The sequence below is a fragment of the Sitophilus oryzae genome, unplaced genomic scaffold, assembly GCF_002938485.1.
Source record: "Sitophilus oryzae breed Bouriz unplaced genomic scaffold, Soryzae_2.0 scaffold_1714_pilon_pilon, whole genome shotgun sequence".
Lineage (NCBI taxonomy): Eukaryota > Metazoa > Arthropoda > Insecta > Coleoptera > Curculionidae > Sitophilus > Sitophilus oryzae.
The window spans coordinates 228,698-255,665 of NW_022146407.1; the positions used below are offsets into that span (position 1 = coordinate 228,698).

General features: G+C 32.1%; 4 protein-coding genes across 7 annotated transcripts in view; 1 reads left to right on the forward strand and 3 right to left on the reverse strand.

Moving 5' to 3' along the window:
• Window positions 1–16,165: 16,165 nt before the first annotated feature.
• Window positions 16,166–17,331, reverse strand: LOC115881304 (ankyrin repeat domain-containing protein 49-like). 3 transcript variants are annotated; one of them, XR_004050022.1, is made up of 5 exons: window positions 17,135–17,331; window positions 16,776–17,081; window positions 16,518–16,713; window positions 16,350–16,453; window positions 16,166–16,293 (listed from the first exon to the last, which is right to left on the reverse strand). XR_004050022.1 is itself a non-coding variant. In XM_030898732.1 (4 exons), exons 1-4 carry the CDS (start codon window positions 17,220–17,222, stop codon window positions 16,420–16,422), a joined length of 624 nt encoding a protein of 207 aa, XP_030754592.1. In that variant the 5' UTR covers window positions 17,223–17,331; the 3' UTR covers window positions 16,324–16,419. The 3 variants fall into 3 exon arrangements, 1 of the variants encoding a protein (XP_030754592.1); XR_004050023.1 differs by having other exon boundaries at window positions 16,346–16,453; XM_030898732.1 differs by lacking the exon at window positions 16,166–16,293 and having other exon boundaries at window positions 16,324–16,453.
• A 4,096-nt stretch (window positions 17,332–21,427) lies between these two features.
• On the reverse strand, window positions 21,428–22,738 carry LOC115881306 (cold shock domain-containing protein CG9705). Its single transcript, XM_030898734.1, has 3 exons — window positions 22,505–22,738; window positions 22,319–22,441; window positions 21,428–22,144 (listed from the first exon to the last, which is right to left on the reverse strand). The coding sequence occupies exons 1-3, from the start codon at window positions 22,585–22,587 to the stop codon at window positions 21,997–21,999; spliced, it is 354 nt and encodes a 117-aa protein (XP_030754594.1). The 5' UTR covers window positions 22,588–22,738; the 3' UTR covers window positions 21,428–21,996.
• A 167-nt stretch (window positions 22,739–22,905) lies between these two features.
• LOC115881303 (E3 ubiquitin-protein ligase RNF25) lies at window positions 22,906–24,454 on the forward strand. Its single transcript, XM_030898731.1, has 6 exons — window positions 22,906–23,026; window positions 23,081–23,149; window positions 23,222–23,462; window positions 23,520–23,735; window positions 23,803–24,054; window positions 24,109–24,454. The coding sequence occupies exons 1-6, from the start codon at window positions 23,010–23,012 to the stop codon at window positions 24,211–24,213; spliced, it is 900 nt and encodes a 299-aa protein (XP_030754591.1). The 5' UTR covers window positions 22,906–23,009; the 3' UTR covers window positions 24,214–24,454.
• The window catches only part of LOC115881302 (protein FAM135A), a 94,605-nt gene continuing 92,089 nt past the window's right edge, over window positions 24,453–26,968 (reverse strand). For both annotated transcript variants that reach the window (XM_030898730.1, XM_030898729.1), the window contains exons 15-17: window positions 25,080–25,291; window positions 24,866–25,025; window positions 24,453–24,795 (exon numbers count right to left, since the gene is read on the reverse strand). In XM_030898730.1, the coding sequence (XP_030754590.1) occupies window positions 24,522–24,795; window positions 24,866–25,025; window positions 25,080–25,291 (646 nt within the window). In that variant the 3' untranslated portion in view covers window positions 24,453–24,521. The remainder of the gene's footprint in view (window positions 24,796–24,865; window positions 25,026–25,079; window positions 25,292–26,968) is intronic.

The following is a 26,968-nucleotide window of genomic DNA, read 5'->3' on the forward strand; positions in this document are numbered from 1 at the left end:
ATTATACATACGTCATTCAATTTTTACAAAATGTGTATTAGAAGTATATCATTATCTGAACAGACCGGGGCGGGGGCCACATTTAGCTTTGCCGCCCCGAGCCCCCGACAGGTTTAGTTCGCCACTGTCTATTCTACAGTGCCATACTGTATACAGAGCGTCGCGTCGGCTACCTCTCGCATGTACTTGTGATGTGTGTCATCAGTGTTTCACAAGTACACGGGACCTACAGTTTATCTCAGGCGTTTATACAGGTGAGGTGAGAGGCTGTATAAGGCAAATATACTCAAGGTGGTTTGCTGTCTTCCTTGAGGTCTCGGCTCGCTGGTCGCTCTATTTAGATAAATAAATATTTTTATTTAAATAAAAAAAAAGCGACCGTACTGGCTGAAGATCGGACCCAGTACCATCCCATCTCTCGCACCGCAGCAGGTCGAACACTAACTGCTTGCGTTACGGCCGGCCACTAAGTATCCAAATAAATATATAATAAAGTATCTATTTAATAAGTAATATTTCTACACCAAAAATGTATTTGAAGCTTAGATATTATAAAAGCAAGAGCCCAGCTACGTCGAAACACCGGTTCTCGATAAATCACCGAAGTTAAGCGACGTTAGACGAGGCGAGTAGATGGACGGGTGACCGTCTGGAAATTCGATCGTGCTATTGTTCCTTGTCAATAGTGTAAAAATCTATTGACACACACTGCTCATTGAGGCCAGTTCGAGGCCGGATAAGATCGGATATCTCGTGAGTAAGAGTCGACTTAGGCACTCACCAAGTGGTTAGGCTATTATTGACAATGACATGGCCTAGGACCGTGGTTCCGATTCCGCGTAAACAAAGTAGGCCCCGTCCAGATTAAAATACTTTTTTTAGTTATTAAAACTTAAATATATACTGTATGATCGAAACGTCGGCGTCGTCCAGTGTACTTGGAAGGACGCCGTTTTTTTTTCGATCATATTGAATAATCTAAATGACAATATACAAGGAAGTTTACGTTTAATATCCGTATTTTCGTTAATTTATATAGTAGGATTCTAATTTAGTATGCCGTCCGCGATCGTCGGCCGCATTATTTATAGCACAAGAAATTACAATAAAGTCAACAATATTGTAAAACCTTCAACTCGCTCTTTGCATACACATCCTATTTATTATAATACGCCCACAATGTTAAAAGAGGGAACGCGATAGACGATAGCGACTATAAAGCGATCTGGTGCATCTGCCCAATACCCCGTTAAAACTGAGGCTTACGCTCTTCCGCATTATTTATTATCAATAATTTATAAATTAGTGCTAACAATAAAATATGGGTTAACGGTTAATTTTATTATAGCGTTTTAGTTTAAGAGAGGCGTATTTAAGAAAGGTTACTGATTACAAATCTGATTTATAAGTATACGATATATTTGGTCAGAGAGCAATAAATATATTTTATATCTACTTATTTTCTACAGTTCATAGGCAATTGTTTAATTGCCTTCATAATTTATTTTGAAATACGTAATAAATAAAATTATTTAAATGTTCATCAAATGCCTTAAAAGCTATGATGTGTAAAACGTCCAAACCTGTTTCAAACCTTTAGGCTAGTGTTTCTCTAATTTGGTTTTCTAATTTTCAGGTTTACCATATGATCCATATTAAAGCAACATCTGCGTTCTCAAATCAAAACAGAGACTGGTAGTACAGTTACTCTGGCACCTTAACTCTTACTTTGCCAGTCGTAAGTGGTCCACTGGAAAAGCTTTAAATTTGAAAATTAGTATCATCCCACCCCACCGTTTTTGAGAAACTGCAAAAAATTTTGGATTCGATTCCCATATAACACACAATATCCGCAGGATATTCATAGAATGTCAGAATGTCCCATTATAAGATCATCTTATAAAGACATCTATAGGATATCCTCCAGACATCCTGAAATCCTGTAGATGTCTCAGAATAGAATATCCTATGGATATCTCTGTCGTATATCTAATGTACATCCAGCTGAGATATTCAAACATGCTCATGATAATAAAATATCCTAACAATATCGTCTAGATATTTAGGAAAAATAAGTAATGTACTACTTTTTATATTACATAAAATGCAACAAACCATACAGATAGATATATATTACGTCAAGGCAACAAAATATCCTGTTGGTATCTTCTGGATATTTATGAGCTTGGCCACTCCTAGTAATACAGAGAATTTAAAACGCCCGCGCAAAAAATTTCCCACAATCCATCTCGACAGTTGTTTGTTTTTGCATCGTGTATTATTTGGTATTATTCAGTTCTTTGATTTAGTGAAATTCGAGGTGAATTCGGTCGTTTATCGATATTGAATAGGTTTAAAAATGACTGAAACTAACAAAACTGGTTGAGTTTGATTTAGTTTTTTCTTATACTCATAGTTCTAGCCTTGTTCTAGCAGAAATTCTATCCTAACCTCAACTAATGTCGAAAAACGACGAACGACTCAGGGTCTCTCAATGAAAAATTTGTGACAAAATTATAGGTGAAAATTTGTTAAAAAGCGCTTGTTCTTTATCCCTAAACCCATTTTCGTTCAAAGAGAAATCCTATTTTTGTGTTTAAATTGTGAGTTTCTGGAATGTGTGGTGTTAGGAATTATATCTATATCCTGTGTGCTAACTTTGATGTAAACTGTTGCTGCTAGACATAAACTGCTAGACTCCATAAAGGGTAGTATAATCTGGTATAATACCATATGATCGAAAAAAATGGCGTCAGAGGTGGCTTGGAAATGAAGATTGCTGTTATTTTGTATGTAAAATTATATGGGGAATGTCATCGATCGTAATTTTCAAGCCAATTGAACGCCGTTTTTTTTCGATGGTACAGTATAAATTGAAAGCTCTTAACTCATACAAATAAGCTTTTAAATTTTGACGCAAAATTCATTGACATAATATGTAGGTATATTTTAGAGCTGTTAATAAAAATATCCAATGAATAACGTCAAAATGTGGCTAAATAAAAGTAAATCGCGAACGTTTTTACTATAAACTAAGGATGAAGTAAGTATTGTCAAATAACAGTCCTCATATAATGTCCTAAAAATATTCTGTAATGCTCCCAACATCATCCTTGTATTATCCTATAAATATCCCAAATAATCGTAAAAGGCTTGCCTAGGGATGTCTTGAAGATGACTTTTTTTGTCCCATCTGGATATCCCATAAATATCCTCCTCTGGTTTTTGAATATCCCTAAGATATTTACTGTATCCTTGGTGGATATCCTCAAGATATCTATAGGATTGTGTTGTGTTATATGGATTTTCTAGCTGAACCGTAGGTTCCACAGAAACTTTTATGGAATAAAATGAAGAGAATTAAATTCCCTACATTTTTTTTCTAAGTAACAAACCTCTAAAACTTACGGGGACAAAGTTAGAGGGCGCCAAAATCACTCAAACGCATTTTATTGCTTTTCGAGGATGTAGTTGCCATTCGGCTTATTCTCGTGTCCCTCCTCTGCTCCCTCAAAGCCCTCGCAAGCTACATTGCCCAAAGACGTCAGCTGATCGACTAGTTAGTGCTGGAATGAGGACCAGAGGGAGGAACACGACAATAGGCCGATCGGCAGTTGGTAGATTTTTTTATGCTCTTTAATTTTAAAACCTTTGCGACAGTAAAAAATGCAAAAAACTGCGTTTGAGTGACTTTGGCGTCCTCTAACTTTGTCCCCGTAGGTTTTAAAGGTTTGCTACTTAGAAATAAAAATGTAGAGAATTTAATTCTCTTCATTTTTTGTAGGACCTACGGTTCAGCCAGAAAATCGAATCCAAAATTTTTTGGAGTTTCTCAAAAACGGTGGGGTGGGGGAATACGAATTTTCGAATTTAAACTTTTCCAGTGGACTACTTACGACTGGCAAAGTATGAAAGCGGGGGTAATTAAATTACCAACTGCACCTCTAACTCCCATTAAGTTTAAATGGGAGTTAAAGGTGCCAGATTGACTGTACTATGGATACTATTATAAAATTATATAAATGTAAACGACAAAATTTCAATTTTAAATAAAAAATAGTTCTTCAGGGTCAAGGGAGAGTGATAAAAAAACAAAAAGAAACAGGAAGCAAGATTGAGTAGAATGTTTAGGAATGTAGAATGTTTAGGAGGGGAGTTAATCATCAGGACCTTACAGATCTAGTGTGTTCCCCTTTCTTAAGTAATAACAAGTTCTCACAACTCATCATACAGTCTCATACAGGGCCGGCGGAAGGGCCGGGCGACCCGGGCGGCTGCACGGGGCGCCGGAAACGAGAGGCGCCACGACAGCAACTAAAATATTTAAAAACAGTAATCTAAACAAATAGTAACGAATATCCAGTTCAATAATTAATCGGTACTGTCAATTTCCACATTAACACATTAGCTATTACCACACCACATATCTGACTAAACCTTATAAACACTATACTATATCCTATTATAGTTTACTGAAATTATGCTCAAAAAAATCCTTAGCACGAAAGCTTTGGGGTAGTTTTGATTTCTTCTATTCTATATGTTTTTTGAGTGCTCTATCCGAAACTGGGATTTGCGAATTCATTTTCGTGGAAGAATATTAAATAAAATTAAATAAAAAAAATATAAATCGGATTTGTTCGTGGCATTTTTATAACTCAAAAGCTAACAACTTTTTGTAAATAATCCTTCTTTCTATAATTCTCGTTTTTATAAATTTCTAAACAAACTGTTTTGGGTCAAGAGCCAGCAAAATTAACAGTTTTAGACTGACCGCTCAAAACTGCACTTTTTCTACACCCTTTATTTGTTATTAGTGGCTGATATGCCCTAAAGTAAAATGCGGCAAATATTCATTCGCAAGAAGCTGAAGAGGATCCCGATATCCTTATTATAAAAAAAACTGATAAGTTTGTCTCATTAATTAAATTAATGTATTAATTAGTAGTGGGAAAGATATCAATCTTTTGATGGTTTTGATTGTTCCGGATTGAATATGTAGTAATACACTGAAAATGGTAGCAAAATCGTAAAATTTTCTCATTAGAGGAATCGCACAAAGAAATGCATCTCAAACATTGGCTGATCCTCATTTTGCAGCCGACAAAACTGTCTGATCATAATACTGATTCTGCACTAAATATGTAATTGTTTGTGAAAAAGAAAGGAAAATTTTCTTAAATTCTTAATAATAAAATATAATAAAAAAAACTGCTTGCAATTAAATACTGTTATGTTTTCAAAGATCACTTATACCAGAACGAGACTGCCGAAGTTGGAATTCTATTTCTTATGCTCTATATACCGAGTGCGTCTCAGAAGTTTCTCCCCCTATAATTTGTTTATTTTTAACACAGCCCTGGCACTATAGATTAAAATTTAAAATACGATTTTTTAAACGAAAATGTCAAAAGTTGACATATGATATGCCATTCTACTCTGAATGTCAATTTTCTTTTGAAATAAAGTAGAAATATACCCAGGGTGCATTTAAAAATCAAAAGTTTTAGTCATTTCCGGTCAAACAGGATAGCCCGATACGTGATGTTATCTGTCTACCGCACTCCAGACATTCAAAAATCTCATTGCTTTTTGTTGCCCCTTTTTTGTTGTCGCTCTTAACTGACTTTACAATTCTTCTCCAATCCATTCTATTGTGAGCTGCCTCTTCCCACTCATTCTGCTCGTTAATTCCCTTTAAGTTTTCGTGGAAAATATCCTTCAACCTTTTGAGTTGTCCACCCGGCCTCCTCTTATCGTCTACAAGCTCACCGTAAAGCAGAGATTTTGGTATGCAGTTTTCTTGCATTCTGCATACGTGACCAGCCCATCTTAAGCGGGACTTTGTAATCATGACTTCAATACTCTCGCAGTTAGCTTTTTCAAGAACCGATACGTTTGAGAACCTGATGGAACCATTTTATTCTTAAGAGTTGTCTAAGGTGTCTCTGTTGCAACTTGTTTAATGCGTTCATGTGTCGGCGGTACGGCACCCAGGTTTCGCTTCCATATAACATGGTGGGAATTATTATCGCTCGGTACACCGCAAGTTTCGTTTTGGTGCTCAAGTCATGATTGTAGAAAACCCTGTCTTTTAATTTCCAGAATGCTCTTGATACATACTCATACAGTCTCAGAGCTTTAACAAAAGTCAGTATCTGAGTCGGCTTCACAGAGACCAGCTCTCCATTCTCGACATGAGCCGTACCAAAGTTCATGGCACGAAAGGTTGTCGTCTCGGCGCACTCAGTGATGAGATGTTCTGGTGTTTCCCCATTTTCCCACAGAGTCTGCATTCGCCGTTGTTCCTCGGCTTCAGCCTACTGAGGTGTTCGTTGAGGAGACAGTGTCCTGTTAGAAACCCGGTGAGTGCGTCATCGCTGGAGAAGTTAAAGAGGTTTAATTAAAAAAAATTCATAATCCTTGAATTATGTTGGTTTAAGTCAATAACCGGTAGCGGCTAGACAGGTAACTTTTAATCCATAAGGAGATTTCCAGATTTTTCATTTTTTTTCCTTTCTTTCAAAATTCTTTCAAAATTTAAAAAAAAACATTTCCTTCAAAATTTAAAGTTTCTAACTCTTCTAGAAGTACCTTATGCTTAGAATTTTGATATGTCAGTGTGTCAATGTCAAAATTAAAGAAATTTGACAAGCAATCATTTATAAACTATGAGGTATAATCATTGCCTGGAAACCTATATGGTGAAATTTTGATAAAATAATTTAGTACAAACTAAAAACACGGTATGTCGCTAGTGGTAGGAAAAATAATTTTTAGAGGTTACTAGTTTATTTGGTTGCCTGTGATATGCATATACAGGGTGTTTCCTAATTAATCTAAAAAATAAAAAGTCGTTAGAAAACGGATTAAGGCGGGCTCTTAATAAGTATATTTATTTTTTTCTCGACAACTGTTTGATGAACAAGAAAAACTCAAAAGACCAATTTTGTTAAAAAAGGATGGCCAGTCAAGAAAAAATATATTTTCTTTAAAAAAGCAGTGGTGTACCATTTATGTTAAGCAAAAAAATCGATTTTTTTTTAATTTTTAACACCCTGTAGATCAGAAAGGAAGTACTTTAGACCCAATGCTTATATAAAAATTGTTTTAAGAACACATGAGGAATCACACCACAATTTTTTGAGACTAATTAGAAAATACCCTGTATATTGTCAACTTGACAATGATTGTTGATAAATCAAAAAATACCTTTTTTTGTGAAAAAAGCCCGATTTTCGCAGGAAAAAATTTGGTTTTTATTGAATTTGGGCCTGCGTCTGCAAATACCGGTATGTTTTTTAAGATTCTATCTATCTAAATTTTAAATATCATAGTCAGAAATAGTTTTATTATTTATTCACTGTAAAAATGGTATTTTCTTGTTGTGTTGCATCTTGCAAAGAAACTAACAAAACAGCAAAAATGCACGTGTTTCCAAAAGACGATAAGGTATGTATCTTAGATAAAAGAAAAATATATGGTATGTATTCGTTGTTTGATTTGTTTTTTCTTTCGCTTTAAAATCTCGGTCTATTCATTAGACAGCCAGTCGACTTACGATCATTTACATGAAACTGTAAAATAAAGTGTAACATATATATATATTCTTATGTTTTATTAAAGTTACTCTGATATACTAATATATCAGTGTAACTTTAAAAATAAATCCTTTGAATTCAAATATAAACATAAAAAACATTTACAGCAGAAAAGGCGAAGGCGCTGTGTTATAAACATAGTCTCCACTAAAAACACGGAGGGGCGCTTTGACCCAAAATTTTACTATTAAGTTTCATATCTATCTTAATAGTAGATTATTTTCTTTTATCTATGGGTATAATTACTAGATATTTTGGTAATCGAGCTAGCTATAGTATGTCCTCATGTGTAGTGAAAATGCATAGTCTTGCTATATCCACAACGAAATTACATCGTGGTCAAAAGTGCCGCTAATAGGTACCTTCGAGAAAAGAATGGTACGACTGTGTTCGACTTGGCGGTGGCACAGTCGTGCCCCCAGATGTGGTTTAACAGTTAATTTTATTATAGCGTATAAGTTTAAGAAAGACGCATTTAAGAAAGGTTACTGATTACAAATCTGATTTATAAGTATTCCATATATTTGGTCAGAGAGCAATGAATGTATTTTATACCTACTTATTTTCTACAGCATGGGCAATTGTTCAATTGCCATCATAATTTAATTGTGAAATACGTAATGAATAGAATAATTTAAATGTCCATCAAATATCTTCAAAGCTATAATGTGTAAAATGTCCTAAACCTATTTCAATCCTTTAGATTAGTGTTGCTCTAATTTGGATCATCCAGATTTACCTGGGTGATACATATTAGTGTGTAGTTCCAATCCAAGACAAGAGTGTCTTTATCCAATAACATTTTCAAATCAATAACATCTGATAACATCCAAATTAAAAAAATAGTACTTAAGGTGCGGATATATCTAAATATTCTCTTTAATTGGAAGAGTTATGGCTTTACAGCTTTAAAAGTTCTTGGACTTCCTTTGGTCGCTATTTATTCCAATGTTTCGTCCTTGAAGTAGACCCACCTCGCTATTTCTACACTTCGCTAACATATCACGTCGCGTTTCTCGACCGTTCTAGGGAAAATATTAAATCACTTACCTACAGCCGGTACAAGTTAGCTAATTAATCATAATTACTATCGCAAAATCTGTAACTAAAGAACGATAAAAAAAAACAGAAAATTTCGGCCATTGTTACGGCTGAACATTTTTTTTCAAAGCAATAACAATATTTTTTTCTCACGCTTTAAAGCATATTGTAGTCCGAGATACTCGTGGTTTTCATTTTTATATTAATACAAATCGTGACAATATAATTTAGAAAAAATGGATATTCCAGATAAAATGATGACAGGAAAACAATTCTTATGGGAAACTACAAATAGAATTTGTTTAATTATCAAAAGCAAAGCCTGCTTGATCGCAATTAAGGCATATAATACTCTGCGATAATCATTATTGTCTCACGGTATACAGTATGTTCCCGGATTATCGTAACAAGAGAAACTTTTTATATTTTATTCACTTTTTCAGAAAAATGCATTCTTGGGTTCGTTGAAGGACTATTAGAGCTACAATTTAAAAATATTTTTACAAGATACAGAGTCTCCCAAATAAATAAAAATATCAAAGTTGTATTTTTTAAAGGGAATACCCTGTATATTATCCTATTTTTAGATTCTACGATTGAAATAATGTTAAATTTGACTAAGGTTTATCACACTTAAACCTTACCGTTTTTTAAATATTTTCAATTTTGTGAAATTGCAGTAAAAATTTTAAGGCTTCATTTCTCCAAGTTTATCAAAGTTTTTAATACTAAATATACAGGGTGGTCCGAATTGTATTCCGGAAACTTTGGCAGCATATTCTGCAAATAAAAATAAGCAAAAAAGTTCGTATAAACGTATGTCCTAAAATCCTTAGTTTCGGACATACAGGGTGTAGAAATTTCATTTTTATTTCGATTTTTTCCAAATAATTTCTGAAGCAACATCAATATTTGGATGAAAATTGGTGTCTGGGAGTTTTTTGATATGAGAAATTTGATTTTGATGTCAATATGACTCTTAGTAGTAGGGGGCGCCACCTACATGTATTTTAACTGTTTTGAAGGGTAATAATTTTTCGTCCGTACCTGTATAAAACTGCCGAGTGAAAAAATATACATTTCCGTGTTTTGTCCTTTTTACCTAAAAAATATCTCTTGGTAAAAATCGTTACAGGCAACCGTTCGCAAGATATTTAGAATGGAAATAGTCAATACATGTCATTATTGACAAAACATAAACACGTTGAGTAGATAGTTATTTAACTGAAATAATAAATTTGGGAAATTTTTATTTTCTTAAATTAGCAAAATAAAAACACTAAATCACCACAATACACCAAAACACTTTTACTTTTACACTGGACGCGCGTTTCGCTAACCATGTTAGCATCATCAGCAGATAATTATAAACTAAAGTACAATCTACAAGTTGAGCGTTTATATACTCGCCCAGTGGCACCGAGTGGGCGTGGCAAAATATAGCCAACCGAGTCAGAACCCACTGAGCAAAACAGTTAGATTTCCGCCACTAGAGTAGTAGGAACAAAGAACTTGAAGGAATTGGACCGTTGTCTCTGTTCATACTATCTTTACATTTATTAATTCTGATGCTTTCATATGCATCTAATTGCCTGTAATTTGAGAGTTGTTTAATTAATTTTAAATTATTAAGACCTATACAATGTTCTTTATCAACAATATGTTCGACAACGGAAGATTTATCCGGTCTACCATATCTTATCTGAGCTAAATGTTCTTTAAATCTAGTTAATATTGATCTTCTAGTTTCCTCAACATATTTCTGATTACAATCTTTACAAGAAATTTCATAAATACCCGACCTTTCCAGTGGAGGTGTTTTATTCTTTGGATTACCTAATAATTGTTGTAATTTATTATTAGCACTATACACAAGTTTATAATTGACATTCTTAAAAATTCCTTTTAGACCACGGGATAACTCTCTATCAAACGGTATCGAAAAATATTCAGACGTATCTTTCTCCACTTGAAAAGTCGAATTTTCAGAAATCATTAACCTATACCTACGTTTTCTAATTAATTGATCAACTCGTGAAGGAGAATATCCATTATACTCAGCTACATTCCTAATGTAATCTCTTTCTATTTCATATCTTTCGTTGGAAAGTGGGAAACTAAATAATCTATGAACTAAGAAATTTAAACTAGCCATTTTATGTTCAACACTATGATGTGATTCATTAGGAATATATCTGCGTGTGGTCGTATTTTTCCTATAGATATCAAATTCACGCAATTATTAGTATTTCTAATAACTAATACATCTAGAAATGGTAATCTGTCGTTGTTCTCAATTTCATGCGTAAATTTAATGGAAGGAAAACGATTATTTAACTTAGAAATAAAATTATCTATGGTGTCTCAATGTGTGTCAAAAACAACAAAAATATCATCCACATACCTAACCCATACTCTTGGAAAATACTTAAACTGATTCTTAGCTTCCACTTCAAACCTGCTCATGAATAAATTAGCCAAAAATGGAGACAATGGATTACCCATTGCTGTACCTTCCCGCTGTTCAAAAAAGTTGTTATTAAATTGAAAACAGTTTTGTTTCATACATAACGATGTAAGCTCAATATATTCAATCACAGTTTTGTTGTCGAGACCATTTGCGTTCAGTAATTCCTTCAAATAGCCTAAAGTATGTGGAATTGGAGCACTTGGGAACAACGAAGATACATCAAAGGAGACCAAAATTTCACCTTCATGCAATGTTATATCTTTAATTTTGTTAATGAATTCAATATTATTTCTAACTGAGAAAGAAGGTTCATGATCAGGTAAATTTTCAAACTCACTTGATAACCATTTTGCCAAATTATAAGTCGGAGAACCTACAGCCGAAACAATTGGGCGCTTAGACTTGTCCGGTTTATGAATTTTTGGCAAAGCATACAATTTTGGTAATGACAGATTGGATACTTGCAATTTCCTCTTTAAAGAAAGATCAATAAGGGTGTTACATTCTTTTAGAGTTTTTTTAACGTCTGCTACCATCTTAGACAAGGGATTCTTCTTCAAATTTATGTAGGGGCCATTATCGATTAAGTTGTTAACCTTATCGTAATAGTCTTTTTTATCTAATATAACAACCTTATTTCCCTTATCAGCTTTTAGGTAGAAACAATCTTTGTTACGCAAACTCCTGACAATATTGTGCTCCTTGTTAGATTTTAATGATTTACTTGAAACGATATTTTTTGATAACTGATATAACTGGATATTCTCCTTCACTAGTTGATAAATTAATTAGAAAACGTAGGTATAGGTTAATGATTTCTGAAAATTCGACTTTTCAAGTGGAGAAAGATACGTCTAAATATTTTTCGATACCGTTTGATAGAGAGTTAACCCGTGGTCTAAAAAGAATTTTTAAGAATGTCAATTATAAACTTGTGTATAGTGCTAATAATAAATTACAACAATTATTAGGTAATCCAAAGGATAAAACATCTCCACTGGAAAGGTCGGGTATTTATGAAATTTCTTGTAAAGATTGTAATCAGAAATATGTTGGGCAAACTAGAAGATCAATATTAACTAGATTTAAAGAACATTTAGCTCAGATAAGATATGGTAGACCGGATAAATCTTGCGTTGCCGAACATATTGTTGATAAAGAACATTGTATAGATCTTAATAATTTAAAATTAATTAAACAAGTCTCAAATTACAGGCAATTAGATGCATATGAAAGCATCAGAATTAATAAATGTAAAGATAGTATGAACAGAGACAACGGTCCAATTCCTTCAAGTTCTTTGTTCCTACTACTCTAGTGGCGGAAATCTAACTGTTACGCTCAGTTGGCTCTGACTCGGTTGGCTCGTTTTTGCCACGCCCACTCGGTGCCCACTGGGCGAGTATATAAACGCTCAACTTGTAGATTGTACTTTAGTTTATAATCATCTGCTGATGATGCTAACATGGTTAGCGAAACGCGCGTCCAGTGTAAAAGTAAAAGTGTTTTGGTGTATTGTGGTGATTTAGTGTTTTTATTTTGCTGTTTAACACCAAAGGTTCCAACCCTCAACTGTAATTCTTAAATTAATCATAAATTTTCTGCGAAAAAATTATGATAAAACAGTTTCTGTTTTTTTTTAACTTTTAACACAAAAACATTTCAAATTTATAATATCAGTCTAATAATTATTTAGTCAACATATGTTTAATTTGTGTCAATGATGACAGGTATTGATAATTTCGATTCCAAATATCTCGAGAACCATTACTCGTAGCGATTTCTACCAAGATACCTTTTTTACGATGCTTTTTACGTAAAAAGCATCGTAAATGTATATTTTTTACTCAGTAGTTTTATACAGGTACAGACAAAAATTTATTACTCTTTAAACCAGTAATAAATCGAAATAAAAGTGAAACTTCTACACCCTGTATCTCCGAAAGTATTTTAAGACATACATTTATACGAACTTTTTTATTTATTTTTATATGAAGAATATAGAATATGTTGCCGAATTTCCGGAATACAGTTCAGACAACCCTGTATACTGAAGATTATTTACTGATCAGATATTGTGTTGCAATAATAAGAATAAAACTACCTTATACAGAGTGTCTAAAAAAATTTATTTTTTAGACACCCTGTATATTTTACGAGAATCAGATGCACAATTAATTGTCTATCAAATAGTATTATACAACTTTTACCTATCTCTTCAAGTTTTCGTAGAAAATGCACTTTTTTATAATTTAGTGCGGCGTTACACGGTCCGTTTTTGCGGCATCCCGTTTTGCAGGATGCCGCAGAAACGGATCGTGGCCTCCAATTATACGATCCTGCAAAAACGGATTGCGGGACCTTCGTGCAGCTACTACGCACATTTTGATATGGTGTGGCAGACACGAAGGAACTATGTCCCTTTCAAAATTAAACATTGTTTTATTACTTGAAGCTAAAAATTTATTACGAGAGCCGAAATGCCGTAAAACCTGGGTGCATCCTTTTAATTCCGAACGCGAAAGAAGACGAAGATTTGAAAATTTTATTCTAAAATTCGAAAGTACAATGATAAATTCTTTGGCTACTATCGGATGTCTCAAAAATCTTTTGATGTATTGCTTGAAATATTGAGACCCAACATCACGAAACAAAACACGACAATGAAGATTCACCCATGCCCTTTGTCGTGCATCTTTGTTGGAATATTCAGGGTTTGATTTGTCCCATAGGGCAATTCATGGGCTAATTCATGGGCTACCCATGAATTAGCTCGATAAATTGGTCCATATCAAACACATTTTGCTTTTCGCGATCAAAGCGGCATACCGCAGAAACGTACCGTGCTACAGTTTACATTCAACTGACTGTGTCGTCACCAAGGTTCCCGCATCCCGCAATCCTGCATTGCGGCAGCATGTCGCCGCACATCCCGCAAAAACGGATGGTGTTACATCTGCCATGTCATCTCATGCGATATTGCCATTTCACAACCGCAAAACGGGACCCGCAGTGCGGGACCTGCAAAAACGGACCGTGTAACGCCGCACTTAGACCTCTTTGACACTCTAGTTGACACTTGACACAGTCAAAGTGTACTTCGATCAAATTCACTTGTCTCAGTTGAACGCTCGCTTTTTGGATCGTATCAACTGATTTAAAATCGGTTAATATGGTCCAAATGGCGTCCAAGTGCGACACGCGCCGCGTCAAAGTAAATTTGCTCATAGTATACTTGGACAATGCCAACCAGGCTTAAAGGATATACAGGGTGTCCCAGAGTGAGAGTGCATTAGAAGTTTCTAGAGAACTACAAGATCTAGATCGGAGATTTTTTGCATATCACTGTTTTACAATGAGATCTATCTATTAAAAATATTTTCAATATAGCGGCACTTCCGGAAATACCGGAAGTTGACAGCAACTTTCTTATTTTAAATGGGGGCCCCCATTTTTTATTACATACTTCAATTCTCTGTAAAATTTTATGAATTTTGATATTAAACACTCTATACCTAACATTAACTATTTTCGAGAAAAAAATATTTAAAATTTTTGGAGGAAAAAACTGCCTTTCAAAAAAATTTGTACAGCCTAAACTTCAAATTTAGTGATTACCACAGTTACTGTGACATAAAAGGAAGACATGTAGCTATCTATTTCAAAAATTAAATTGTTCAAATGTCATGTAATAATGGCGGTAGCTGTCATGGAATCGAGCAATTAAAAAATTATCATAAATCATTTTTTTCAAATGAAAACCCACTTTTTTTTATTTCACTAGTGAAAAGGTTTTTCAATTCGTTACTTTTTAACTATACATGTTCCTATACCTAAAATAAATTGTTTTTAAGTTATTTAAGATTAAGTTTGAAAACGTCTATTTTTCTTGATTTTATCTTTATATTAAGTGTCAAACAGTCAGACAATATATTTCCATCTGTCAGAAAACGAATTATTTAAATTTCCTATATTATAAATACTGCCTGTCCCCCATTAAGAGTTTAAAAAGTGTATTTATAAAAATATATTTCGTGTTTTCGCTCTTTAGTGATATCTAATACTTCATATTATTAATCATTAATAATATACCGTATGATAGAAAAAAAAGCGCAAAGTTGACTTGGAAATGATGATCGATAACATACTGCTTTTTGAACAAAGTGTCACAATATGACATAGCCAGATCTACTGTTTTACATCACTTGACGTTTAAAGTCATAGGCTACTCGTTAAAATCAAGAAAAATATACGCTTTAAAACTAAATCTTAATAACTTAAAAACGATTCATTTTAGGTATGAGAACATGTATAGTCAAAAAGTAATGAATTGAAAAGCCTTTTCACTAGTGAAATAAAAAAAATGTGGTTTCCATTTGAAAAAAAAATATTTATGATAATTTTTTAATCGCTCATTTGCATGACAGCTGCGACCATTATTATATGACATTCGAACAATTTAATTTTTGAAATAGATAGCCACATGTCTTCTTTTTATGGCACAGTGACTGTGGTAATCACTGAATTTGACGTTTAGACTATATACATATTTTTGACAGACAGTTTTTTTCGTCCAAAAATTTAAATTTTTTTTTCTCGAAAACAGTTAATGTTAGGTTTGAGAGTGTTTAATATCAAAATTCATAAAATTTTACAGAGAATTGAAGCACAGATTGAAGTATGTAATAAAAAAATGGGGGTCCCTATTTAACATAAGAAAGTTGCTGTCAACTTCCGGTATATCCAGAAGTGCCGCCATATTGAAAATATTTTTAATAGATAGATCTCATTGTAAAACAATATTGTGCAAAAGATCTCCGATCTAGATATTGCAGTTTTCTAGAAACTTCTAATGCACGCTCAGCCTGGGACACCCTGTATAGACCGCGCTTTATCTTAAATGCATGACAGAGCAGAACATTTGCTGAATATCGCAACCTATAGTAATTAAATATGTTTTAAATTATGTAATTTATATATTAATGAAGTACTTTATTATTATTATAGCTCTAACTCCCTGTGACGTCCGGGATAAGAAAAAATATGTAACTTATGTGTTTTATCGTAGATAGGTTTTTATTCAATTTTTAATTGTATGTAACTATAATAGTAGATATACCATATGATTTAAACAAAAAACGACATCGCTGACGCCATTATATTTTTAACTGATGTAAAGACCTACATTAAAAAAATAAATATTATAAAATATAACTGTATAAATATGTTTTACTTGCTTGTCTTAATGTAACTCTACAATACTTGAGTGATTTTTAATGAGAGATTTCTGATGGTCTTTAAAATAGGTTAGTTGTCTGGGTTGTCCCCTTTTTTAAGTAACCTGAAAAGATATTTCCATACAAGATCAACTTTATCACTGATTACAATCCCCAATGTATACATACTCAATATTTGTATAATCTAGTAAGGGCTCAACTGATTCAAAAATATTGTAATACTTCGAACTTCTGCGAGCGATTTCTGCTGCAGTTTCACCAGAATTATTTTTAAGTTTTGTATTTATATATGGGTGCATTAAAAGTAGTTGCACAGTATCGTAACATGCTCCATGGGCAGCTGCTATATGTAAAGGTGTTTGACCTGTAGAAAAAATTGGGCTAAGCTTATTCTCAGTTCTCATATGTTAGTTTTCATTAGTTTACCTCCTTCAGATGTAGCATTAACATTGGCTCCACACTGAATTAAATAAGCTGCACATTTCACATTATTCCACTGACAACATGAATGTAATGGCTCCCACAGCATATCAGTTTTTGCAGATATATCAGCCCCTTGTTCAACCAAATACTTAACAACTTCTAAATGGTTACTATAGCATGCCCTATGAAGTGGGGTATACTTATCTTTATCTACAGTCGATATCAGTGTTTTATCTTCATTCAGAAGAGCTTTAATTGTCTCTAAATCGCCTTTTTCTGCGGCCTCTAAAATTTGTTTTTGTCGTTCCTCTGAAAAATATAAACGTCAATAAAACAAACATTGTAAAAATCGGAAAATAAACCGGTGGGATTTCTGTCAGTATCAATATCATTTAAATCATCTTCCCAACCGCTAACCGAAAATCGACCATCATCATTCATATCACTCATTTTAATAAAACTTTGTTGTCAATTAAAATGCTTGTGATTATTGTAAAATTTAAAAATATTTGTTGACGTTGATATACAAAATAAGGTTATGTAAATTCACAGAATGTCAATTTAAAATTTCAAACTTTGAAAGTAGAAGATATATAACTTACTATACTCTGAACAGTGCCTTCTATTAAAAGATCAGCCTACGGGCGAGATTTATGACGTCACGCTAGTTAGATATAACGGATTAATAAATATGTTGTAGAATACATGGAAAACATAATTATTCCTCAGATTTTTGGTTTGTATTTTAAAAATGATATAGTTTAAATGAAATATACATAATATACAGTTAATAACTACAACATATATACCTATTTATAGTAATAAATACTTTGGCAAATAAACTATGAACCATACAAATGCAGCAAATGTTTTACGATGTACAAATAGTGTATAGGTACATAACATAATGGGTAAAATGTAAATATATTTTAAATTTTGGGGTTTGAAAATCGATCTAATTTAACAAAAAACATTCAATATCTAATAATAGTGATGTATTATTATTTGCATTCACAAAATTTATATGTATATCTTGCAAGTATCAATCTTCGAAAAATTATATTTACAAATAATACAATATTATCTAAAAAAGGCGTCAGCGATGGCTATGAAATGAAGATCGCTGGCATTTTATATGTAAAATTATTCTAAAATTTTTGATTTTCTTGGGATTTTTAGGTTCGGGAAAAACGCTGATTTAAGTTTTCATTTGGGTTTTCATTATTTTTATTTTGTTTAAAAAAACGTTTCGGCTAACTATAGCCTTCATCAGTGTTGTGCATATGAGAAAAATAGTGTCGAATATAATCCAAAAAATTACAGATACAATATAATTCACACCTTATAATGTTTACTGCAAATAATAAACTAATATAAACTTATCAAAAGATGACCACATATTTTTTAAAATTATTATTCTTAACACTAAAATTATCTACATTGACTATGGAGTACGCAGTAAACATTATGTGCGTGGTGTGAATATTTTATATGTAATTTTTTGGATTATATTCGACACTATTTTTTTCATATGACACAGCACTGATGAAGGCTATAATGTTAGCCGAAACGTTTTTCTTAAACCAAATAAAAATAATGAAAAACGAAATGAAAACTTAATCAGCGTTTTTCCCGAACCTAAATTCCAAGAAAATCAAAAAATTTAGAATATTTAGAAACAAGGTTCAAGAATATCAAATTTTCCAAGATTGTAAAATTCTAGTTAATTATTTTATATGTACAGTTATTTAGGGAATGTCATCGATGTTCATTTCCAAGCCAACTAGACGCCGATTTTTTTCGGTGATACGGTATAATTCTTACGTAAAATGTAAATAACATTAGACCAATTAAAACAAAGAAATATGAATTTCTTTGTATTTTTAGTAACACCTTTATTCTTAAAACTTAATTTTGTATTATGCAAATATACCAATTTTATTGTTATTTTATTCATATTCTATTCAGCCATCACTTAAATATTTGATATTAATTTGGTATTATAAATAATCAACACCTTTCATTAAAAATTACTGAACAAATATATGTTATGCTTGACATACATTATATATTATCAAACAAAAACACATTCTTCTTTTAAACTGTATCTGTCTTGTCTTTACAAAAATCTTTTTTAAAATGAACTCAAAGTAATAATCTTTTTCATGATCTTTAATACACATATTCTTTATTTTTCCCTAGATCATAATACCTACTTACGTGTTTGAATCTATCGAAGCTGAACCAACAACACTTGGAGTGGAGATTCCACAATATGAATAAAATAAACATAGTTGTCCAGTTTCATTAATACCATCATGGGAGAATATTATTTTTAAATTTATTAAAGATATTTTCAATAAAATTCTCTTGATTTATAACTCGTACCCACTTTTCTTGCTCTTCCGGACACTTTAGGCTGCCTAGTATAATAACTATCCTTAGTAACTATCCTTTCCACCAGGAACACAACAAAGATGAGGCATAGCACCAATAACACACTCCACTTAAGCTTTATTGATGAATTGTTAGAGTCTTAAAAAACACACACAAAAATCACGATAAGTAAAAAATGTATGGGCACTTTTAGGTTAAATCACTTGCACAACGTGTAATTTTTAAAATTTCTATTTTTTTATGCGAAACCGAGAGTGACCATATATCTGGTAGTAGTTTATGTGGCGTAACGGCGTAATGACCTTGAATAGATTTCCAGTAATTCTATTGGCTGAAACATTCATCTGTCAGAAATTTTATCTGTCAAATTCATCTGTCAAAAATTTTAGCCAATAGAATTACTGGAAATCGATTCAAGGTCGTTACGCCGTTACGCCGATACGCCGTTTTTAGGATAGTGTGGCTGCACCCTCAAACGTTTCAAACTTTGAAAGTAGAAGATATATAACTTACTATACCCTGAATAATTTTTGGTTGCATATATGTCACAATTATTAATCTGCACTCCAATCTCCAACTGACGTAACATAAATATATAGCTGGCGTTCTGCATATTAGAAGAAGACAGAGAATGAAACTATAGTGTATTTCCTCTGTTTGAAATGTTATAGAACCTGAACGGAAAAGTTGTTTACGTTTTCCATTTTATCGAAAGCCACACCTATAATTAATTGAATGTTAAGGTGTATTCAATAGGTATATTATAAACTTATTTAACAACTGTGGTTCTTTTCAATAGTGCCTATTTTATAATTATTTTATTTTCAGCTGTACTACAAACAACTATTGTTTGTAGGATATGCGATGTCTGATTTCGGCAGATACGGTAATCAATATAACTTTAATTCGTATCCTACTCGAGAGCCTATACAACCCATTTACGATTACCCAAACGTCCCCCATGATACTGCACCACTTGCTCCTATAGAGAAATACAGCCACGTTGGTGATTTTACTCCATTTTATATTGTTGTCACAATCTGCAGTATAATTGGGTTCTCATTGTTCATTTTGAATATTTTTCTTGGTTGTTGCTCTAAATATTCGGACTACTGGCAAGACCGTCACACTGGTAAGAAAATTATAATTTTCTTAGTATTGGCATATGTAATAAGATTTTTTCAGGTAATCGTTGGATTGTTTCGCTTTGGACATCCACACCTCACAATCAATCAGCTCTTGATTATCCAGTTGAGCTTCAAGAAATTTCTTCCGTTAACCAAGTGGTTTATGATCATCCCCAAGAAATAGAACATTCTGAAAGATCTGAATTTTTGGAGCTTAGACCTCAAAGAGAAAGTGAAATCTGATTTTCTAAAACTTAAACATACAACAAAAATCATCACAATGTTTCATGTCTACTGGCCTATGACTGCTTTCATTACCTTAATTATTGTGTTGGGCACTATTGTTGCTATTTTGAAATGGGGGCCACGTCTTTGTAAGGTAAGGCACACCACCCTACCACAAAGAACGGAGTGGCAACATAGATCTTACGAGCAACAAGTATGAAATTCTTAACTAATATTATTGTAATCTCAATCCGTCCATTTACATATTTTTAATTATGAACTTTTTACTGTAATCTCATTAATTTTACTATGCCCGTCCATTTATATACTTTTAAATGTATAAAATGTTTAGATGTAATGGTGTAGCTTAAGTATTTTTATATTTTTATAAACTTTAGAAATAAACACACAATATGTAAATGGTTTTTCTATATAACCAATGGTTCCTGCCTCAGACCATTCCTGCTATTGATTATTGATCGATTAAAACTATTTTTCTATATAATTTGTAAAAAACGAAAATATCTTCAGATCTAAAAACGCATAATACAAAATAAAAGTACCTAGATTATTTTATCTTCACAAGGACAAAATATTATACGTAAGTGTTGTCATTTTTAATATCTGTATTTTTCAAAAGCAGTTTTGCTTGTTACTTCTTCATGTGAAAACAGAAAAATCCAAAACAAAATTTTTATATTGAATTACAAATGCCATACGATTGAAAAAAAACCTAAGATGGCTTGGAGCTGACAATAAGTGGCATACATTTTCAAGAAATCTTAATTTCCAAGCTAACTATGACAGTTTTATTTCAATCGTTTCCTATTCAATCATATATCTCCTATTCAGTAAGTGTATTTAGCAAGCTAATACACGAAATCTTTGTGTCATCAAAACAATATATTAAAACTCCATATTTATTCAAAAATAATTAAATAAACTTGTATTATGAAAATTTATCTTACATAGTATTAAAAACTATAAGTAACATAAATGCATTTGTAACAGTGTTTCAGTCAGCAAAAACTATAGCCAATTTCAATTCAACCAAGTAATTCTCAATTTACTCAAGCTGTTGGACGAAATATAAAATTAACTTCAGTTGAATAGATAGAAGCTTATAATACTAGTTGTTAAAAATAATTATATCTAGTTTAACATAAACATATCAGTTTATTACATGTATAAACATTGAAGAAATATTCTGAGCCTTTATTTATTATTCAAGTAAACATTAAAAAGATGTTCCATTCTAAAACATCCTAATATATACAAAATAATTAATATAGTTGATTAATGCTAAACCAGAAATATAACCTGTTTCATTTTAAATGCTAATACTCTTACAATGCTATTGTTTAATGCCAAATAAAAAAATTAAAGAAAGCCAGTCATGCCCTAAACCTACCACTGGTTAGTTACAATATTTAAATTTTAACAGATGTAAAACAAGAGAGCATAACAATTACTTATTAGTTTTGCTCCCATCTTTTATGTATCTCAGGTTTGAGATTCACTATATGCACATGAACTGCTTGGAACTTTTCATACTTTGGAGGAATTGGACAAAGCTGATACTGTACTCTATCTCCAGGTACCGGTATAAATTCATCTTCAATGCTATAAAAATAAAATAAAACTGTCATCATTGGGTACTAAGATCTATTTTTAAAATCTAAGGTTTAGTTACCTACATTAATTATGTTTAATGAATCCTAATTTGTCTATTAAAGAGTATACGTCAAGGCTGCCCTCTAATACTTTAAATGGGTCAATAATATTAAGAAAACTTACTCTGAGATGTGGACAAATAGGTCTTCGCTACCATCTTCAGGAGTAATAAAACCATGGCCTTTTTCTCTGCAAAACAGCTTTACTTCGCCATACAGATTTTTAGTTTTTACAATTCGTTCACACCTGAAAAAAATAATTGAAATTATTTGTTTAACAAACCAGTCACAGCCAAAGTAGTCCACATACGTTGAATTCGTTCTAGTTCTCTTCGTGATTAGAGGACTAGGAATAAGATGACTTAGATCAAACTTTTTATCAGCCTCAGTCATTATTGTATCAACTGGTAATTATAGGAAACTCTAGATTACTTTCAGTCACGAAATGCTAAAAATATCTTTCGGTTTGAAGTTGTTAAATTTGATCTGTGATTTTTGATAAATAGAAAAATCCGAAATGGTAAAGCAGTGGTAAAGATAAATGTCAAAATGAAAATGTCAAATTAATCTACGACGCATCAAGGTCGTACTTTATATATGACAGAACAAAATCTGTGGTTATATGTGAAATCCACATGAGTCATATATAATTCTCAAGACTAAGTAGTTCATATGATTGAAAATGTAAGGGACAGTTGAGTTACTTATATTGTCATTGTCAAAATAGAATTGACATTTGTTTGTGTGCGAAATTTGGTTTATTTTTACAAAATAACAAACTGATTTTATTGAACGATCCCTAGTCTTCAGGTGCCATGTCTCTAAACGAACGGTAGATTTATTATTCTATAGAAACAGATATATATTATATTACATTTTGTTTTAGGGTTCAAGAGGAGCTAGAAGCTCTGGAAGCAATATTAATGGATGATATTTCTATAACTTATAACGATGAGTAAGTTTGTTTTGTGCTTTTCTTCTTCCTAATATATTGAATAATTTTATATATTAATATTTTATTTTATAGAGGTTGTGCTGATCTAGTCAAATCTACAATATTTCCCTCAACTGCTAATGAAGTTGATAAACAATATGTATGTGTAACTTTAGAGGTTCAACTGCCAGAAAATTATCCAGACTGTAAACCCTTAATAAAGTTAAAGTCTCCTAGAGGTTTAGATGATTCAACAATTGATCATTTATATAGGGAAGCTGATAAAAAATGTGAAGAATATATAGGCCAACCTGTAATATATGAATTAATAGAGGTAAAGATTATACCCCAACAGTTGAGATGATATCTTGTTTTAATGTATAATTTTCAGCTTATAAGAGAAAATTTAACTGAAAGTAACTTGCCAACATGTCATTGTGCTGTTTGTTTATATGGATTTTCAGAAGGGGATAGTTTTACAAAAACTCAATGTTTTCATTATTTTCACAATTATTGTTTAACTAATCATCTTATTATAACTGAAAAACATTTCCACGAAGAGCAGGAGAAATTACCTGCTTGGAAACGGAGCTCTGAAGGGTTCCATGTAAGCTATTAAATATTTTATTTTTGTAAATTAAACATAATATAGGGTCTAGAATGATAGTTTTTAGGCTACTTGCCCTGTATGCCGAGAATCAATTAAATGTGATGTTGAAGAGTTAAAGACAGCTCTACCTCCAAAGGAATTGGAAAACGCTCAAAAATTTGAATTAACTAAAGACTTAAAAATGCTGCAAGAAAAAATGCAACAATTATATGTTTATCAAAAAAATAAGGGTGGCATCATTGATATTGAAGCAGAAGAAAATAAGCTTCTTTTAATTACAAATTCAAGTGATAATTCTTCTAGTGACAACTCTGAAGTAAGATTCCTTTTTTCTGTTTATTTTCTAATTCATAATAAACTTTGTCTTCAGGATCCGGGTCCGAGTTTAGTCAATAACATATCTGAACATTCTTTGGAAAATGATGTACTAGGCAGAAACCAAAGACTTTTTTCGAAGTATTCCACTAATAGATGACTAAGGCATTGTGGAATGTATGATGACATATTCAAGAATACTCTTCTAAGTGTTGTTCAATTTTGATATTTTATATAGCCCATTGTGCTATATATGTTACCTTCCATGTGTTATAGATGTTTTTATTTTTTATTATTTAGTTGTATGTTTAGATCTTATATAAGTGATTATAAGACTCTACCATGTATGTATTGTTTTAGATGCAATAAAGGACATTTGACATTGGATTTCTGGTTGAAATGACAGTTTCATAGTCTTTTAAAATATTTTATTTAAAATATAGAAAAACAAGTACAAAATAAAATAAACTAACGGAAGTACTTAATTCCAACTACAACCATAAACTTTTCAATAAATATCTCTGAATCTAGCACTGCTATATGAGCAGCTCGGCCAATCAAAGCATTTGCAGTATTTGGTAAGGCATGGTGGATGTCGTATCGAACCAATTTGAGATCTTTCTGTGCTATTATTGGTTGCATAATGTTATGAACCATTTTCCTGTATATTGTTCCTTGTTCAGAGGCATCCTTTAGGGATTCCTTGCAGAGCTCTATCCTGGCAGAATGTAGCGGCACATACCTAGTTATAAAAATATAATTTTCAAATTTGAAACTTAAATTTTTTTTATCTTTTTATGTATTATTTTTACCGGTCTTGTCCTGATCCACACAGCAGAATATTTTTGAAATGGTGTAATGTACTTCTTTGGCTCAGGCGGTATAGAAATGATTGCTGAGGGTCAGGTGTATCTTTAAGGCATAGCTGTAGTAAAGACCCTGATTTTTTCCATTTTTGCATAAACCACATGCCTAAAATATGGTTTACATTTATTGAAACGCAAAAGAGCTTTAATAGAACGTTACCCATATTAACTAATCCACTACTATTGTATAAAGTTCCTAAATGTGGTCCAGATAGTGATAAAAAAGTATGCAGTCTTGGAAGGAGAAACTTCATTTGAGGTCTGGTCAAGGCAGACCTAATGATTATGTTGCCTAATGAATGTCCGACGAAACTTATACGTGTAGGACCATTACTGCTAGAGTCGAGATAATGTAGAATTTCGCTAACTAATCTGAAAAAATACATATTTTAATTAATATTTCACTAAGTGTTAATTTTGTAATGTTCATTGACAATATTATCAGCTACTTCTTTCTATGCGCGTCCAGCCTTAAGAAGAAGTAATCACGTGTACACAGGGTCATAATAATTTAGGACTGAATCACTGAATAGAGCGTGAATTATTAATAAACTCGGATGCCAAAAAAAAAGCAACGGAGAAATTTTTGGTCAAATTTAAAGTGTTATATTTTTGTTATTTTTAGCTTTATTTTCATGAATTTTTTAGCAAGCTGTATATAATTATACCAACTTTAATTTGTAAACTCAGTTTTTTATAAACTTCAGTATTTGGGGTTAAACCAGGGGTTGTTTTTTACCTTAACTTTAAAACACTGAACGCGCACAATCATGTCTCCTGTGAATTTTGTTTTTTGGATCATGTCAATACATCCCTATGGTTAATTTTTGTACCGTAGTTTGGGGCGAAATTGATAACCGGGGGCGAAATTGATAATTACATGGTTTAGTCACATTTTTAAATTTAGTGCCAAATTTATGCAACTAGAAGCAGTGGTGTGCATTAGTCAGAAGCATTAGTCTTGTTTAGTAAAGCTTTGATGACAAGACGTATGCAGTCGGGTGTGCCATTTTTTATCTATTTTTTGCAAAAAACGCGGTTAAAATTAATTAACTAAAATTAAAATTATTTCTCTCTCTAATTTATTAACTAAAACTAAAATTTCAACCGCGTTTTTTGCAAAAAAAAATAAATAATGGCACACCCGACTGCATACGTCCTGTCATCAAAGCTTTACTAAACAAGACTGATGCACACCACCATCACACCACCATAAAATAATAAATTCAAGAAGAAGTGTCAAGTCAATGTTAAATTATGGAAACAGCGTGGCTGCCTGGGTAACTAATTTTCAGATATGGCGGCTGGGACATTTGACATGACATAGACATGACAATTTCAATTTTATGAAATTTATTTCCGTTTCCGGTTTTTAATGGCGGGCTGTTCGGGAGGTTTAAATGAGGGTTAATATACTTTTTACTCTTTCTAGTAGTAAATAATACAACAAAATTACTCAAAAATATTTATTTGGAATTTAGAACAATGTAAATATGCAAATCAACACAATTAAAGAGCTATAAACCAATAAACTACTGTATCAATATTAAATATTTAAATAATATCAGAGATGCTGTGTTAAAGCGAATTAGTAAAGTAACAGTGCATTGACTTACAGAAACTTGAAGATAAATAAATGTTTTCACAGCTTCACGGATAAATAACTGGAAGCAGGAAAAAGGCAACCGGAACCCACACAAAACCTGGAATCAAAAAAAATATGTAAAAAATATAAATATAGGTACCTACATAAGACTTTTGTGAATTAAATCAAACAGGACTTGAATGAAAATAAAATGAATAAAAAATATGATACATATACATCTAATACCTCATTTGTATTTTAAAAATAATCTACATACATAGATTTATAGCATTATTGCTATGAAAATACATAATAGGTACCTATGTGATATGTAATTACGCATTTCTGTTCATCTTGTAGAAATTTAACGTAGGCTAATAATAGTTCAATAATCATAATTTACCTTGTATAACTTGCTTTCAATTGCTCAAAATCACCGATCAGTCTTTAAAGTAGAGATACGG

Coding starts and splice junctions, on each gene's coding strand:
- LOC115881304 (XM_030898732.1), bottom strand. CDS start 17,222: ATGAGTGATATGAATGATGATGGTCGATTTTCGGTTAGCGGTTGGGAA. Junction 17,082..17,134: donor TACTGACAGAAATCCCACCG/GTTTATTTTCCG, acceptor TATATTTTTCAG/AGGAACGACAAAAACAAATT. Junction 16,454..16,517: donor CTAGATTATACAAATATTGA/GTATGTATACAT, acceptor ATATCTTTTCAG/GTTACTTAAAAAAGGGGACA.
- LOC115881306 (XM_030898734.1), bottom strand. CDS start 22,587: ATGACTGAGGCTGATAAAAAGTTTGATCTAAGTCATCTTATTCCTAGT. Junction 22,442..22,504: donor AGAACTAGAACGAATTCAAC/GTATGTGGACTA, acceptor TATTTTTTTCAG/GTGTGAACGAATTGTAAAAA. Junction 22,145..22,318: donor CTATTTGTCCACATCTCAGA/GTAAGTTTTCTT, acceptor TTATTTTTATAG/CATTGAAGATGAATTTATAC.
- LOC115881303 (XM_030898731.1), top strand. Junction 23,463..23,519: donor TAATATATGAATTAATAGAG/GTAAAGATTATA, acceptor TATAATTTTCAG/CTTATAAGAGAAAATTTAAC. Junction 23,736..23,802: donor GGAGCTCTGAAGGGTTCCAT/GTAAGCTATTAA, acceptor GATAGTTTTTAG/GCTACTTGCCCTGTATGCCG.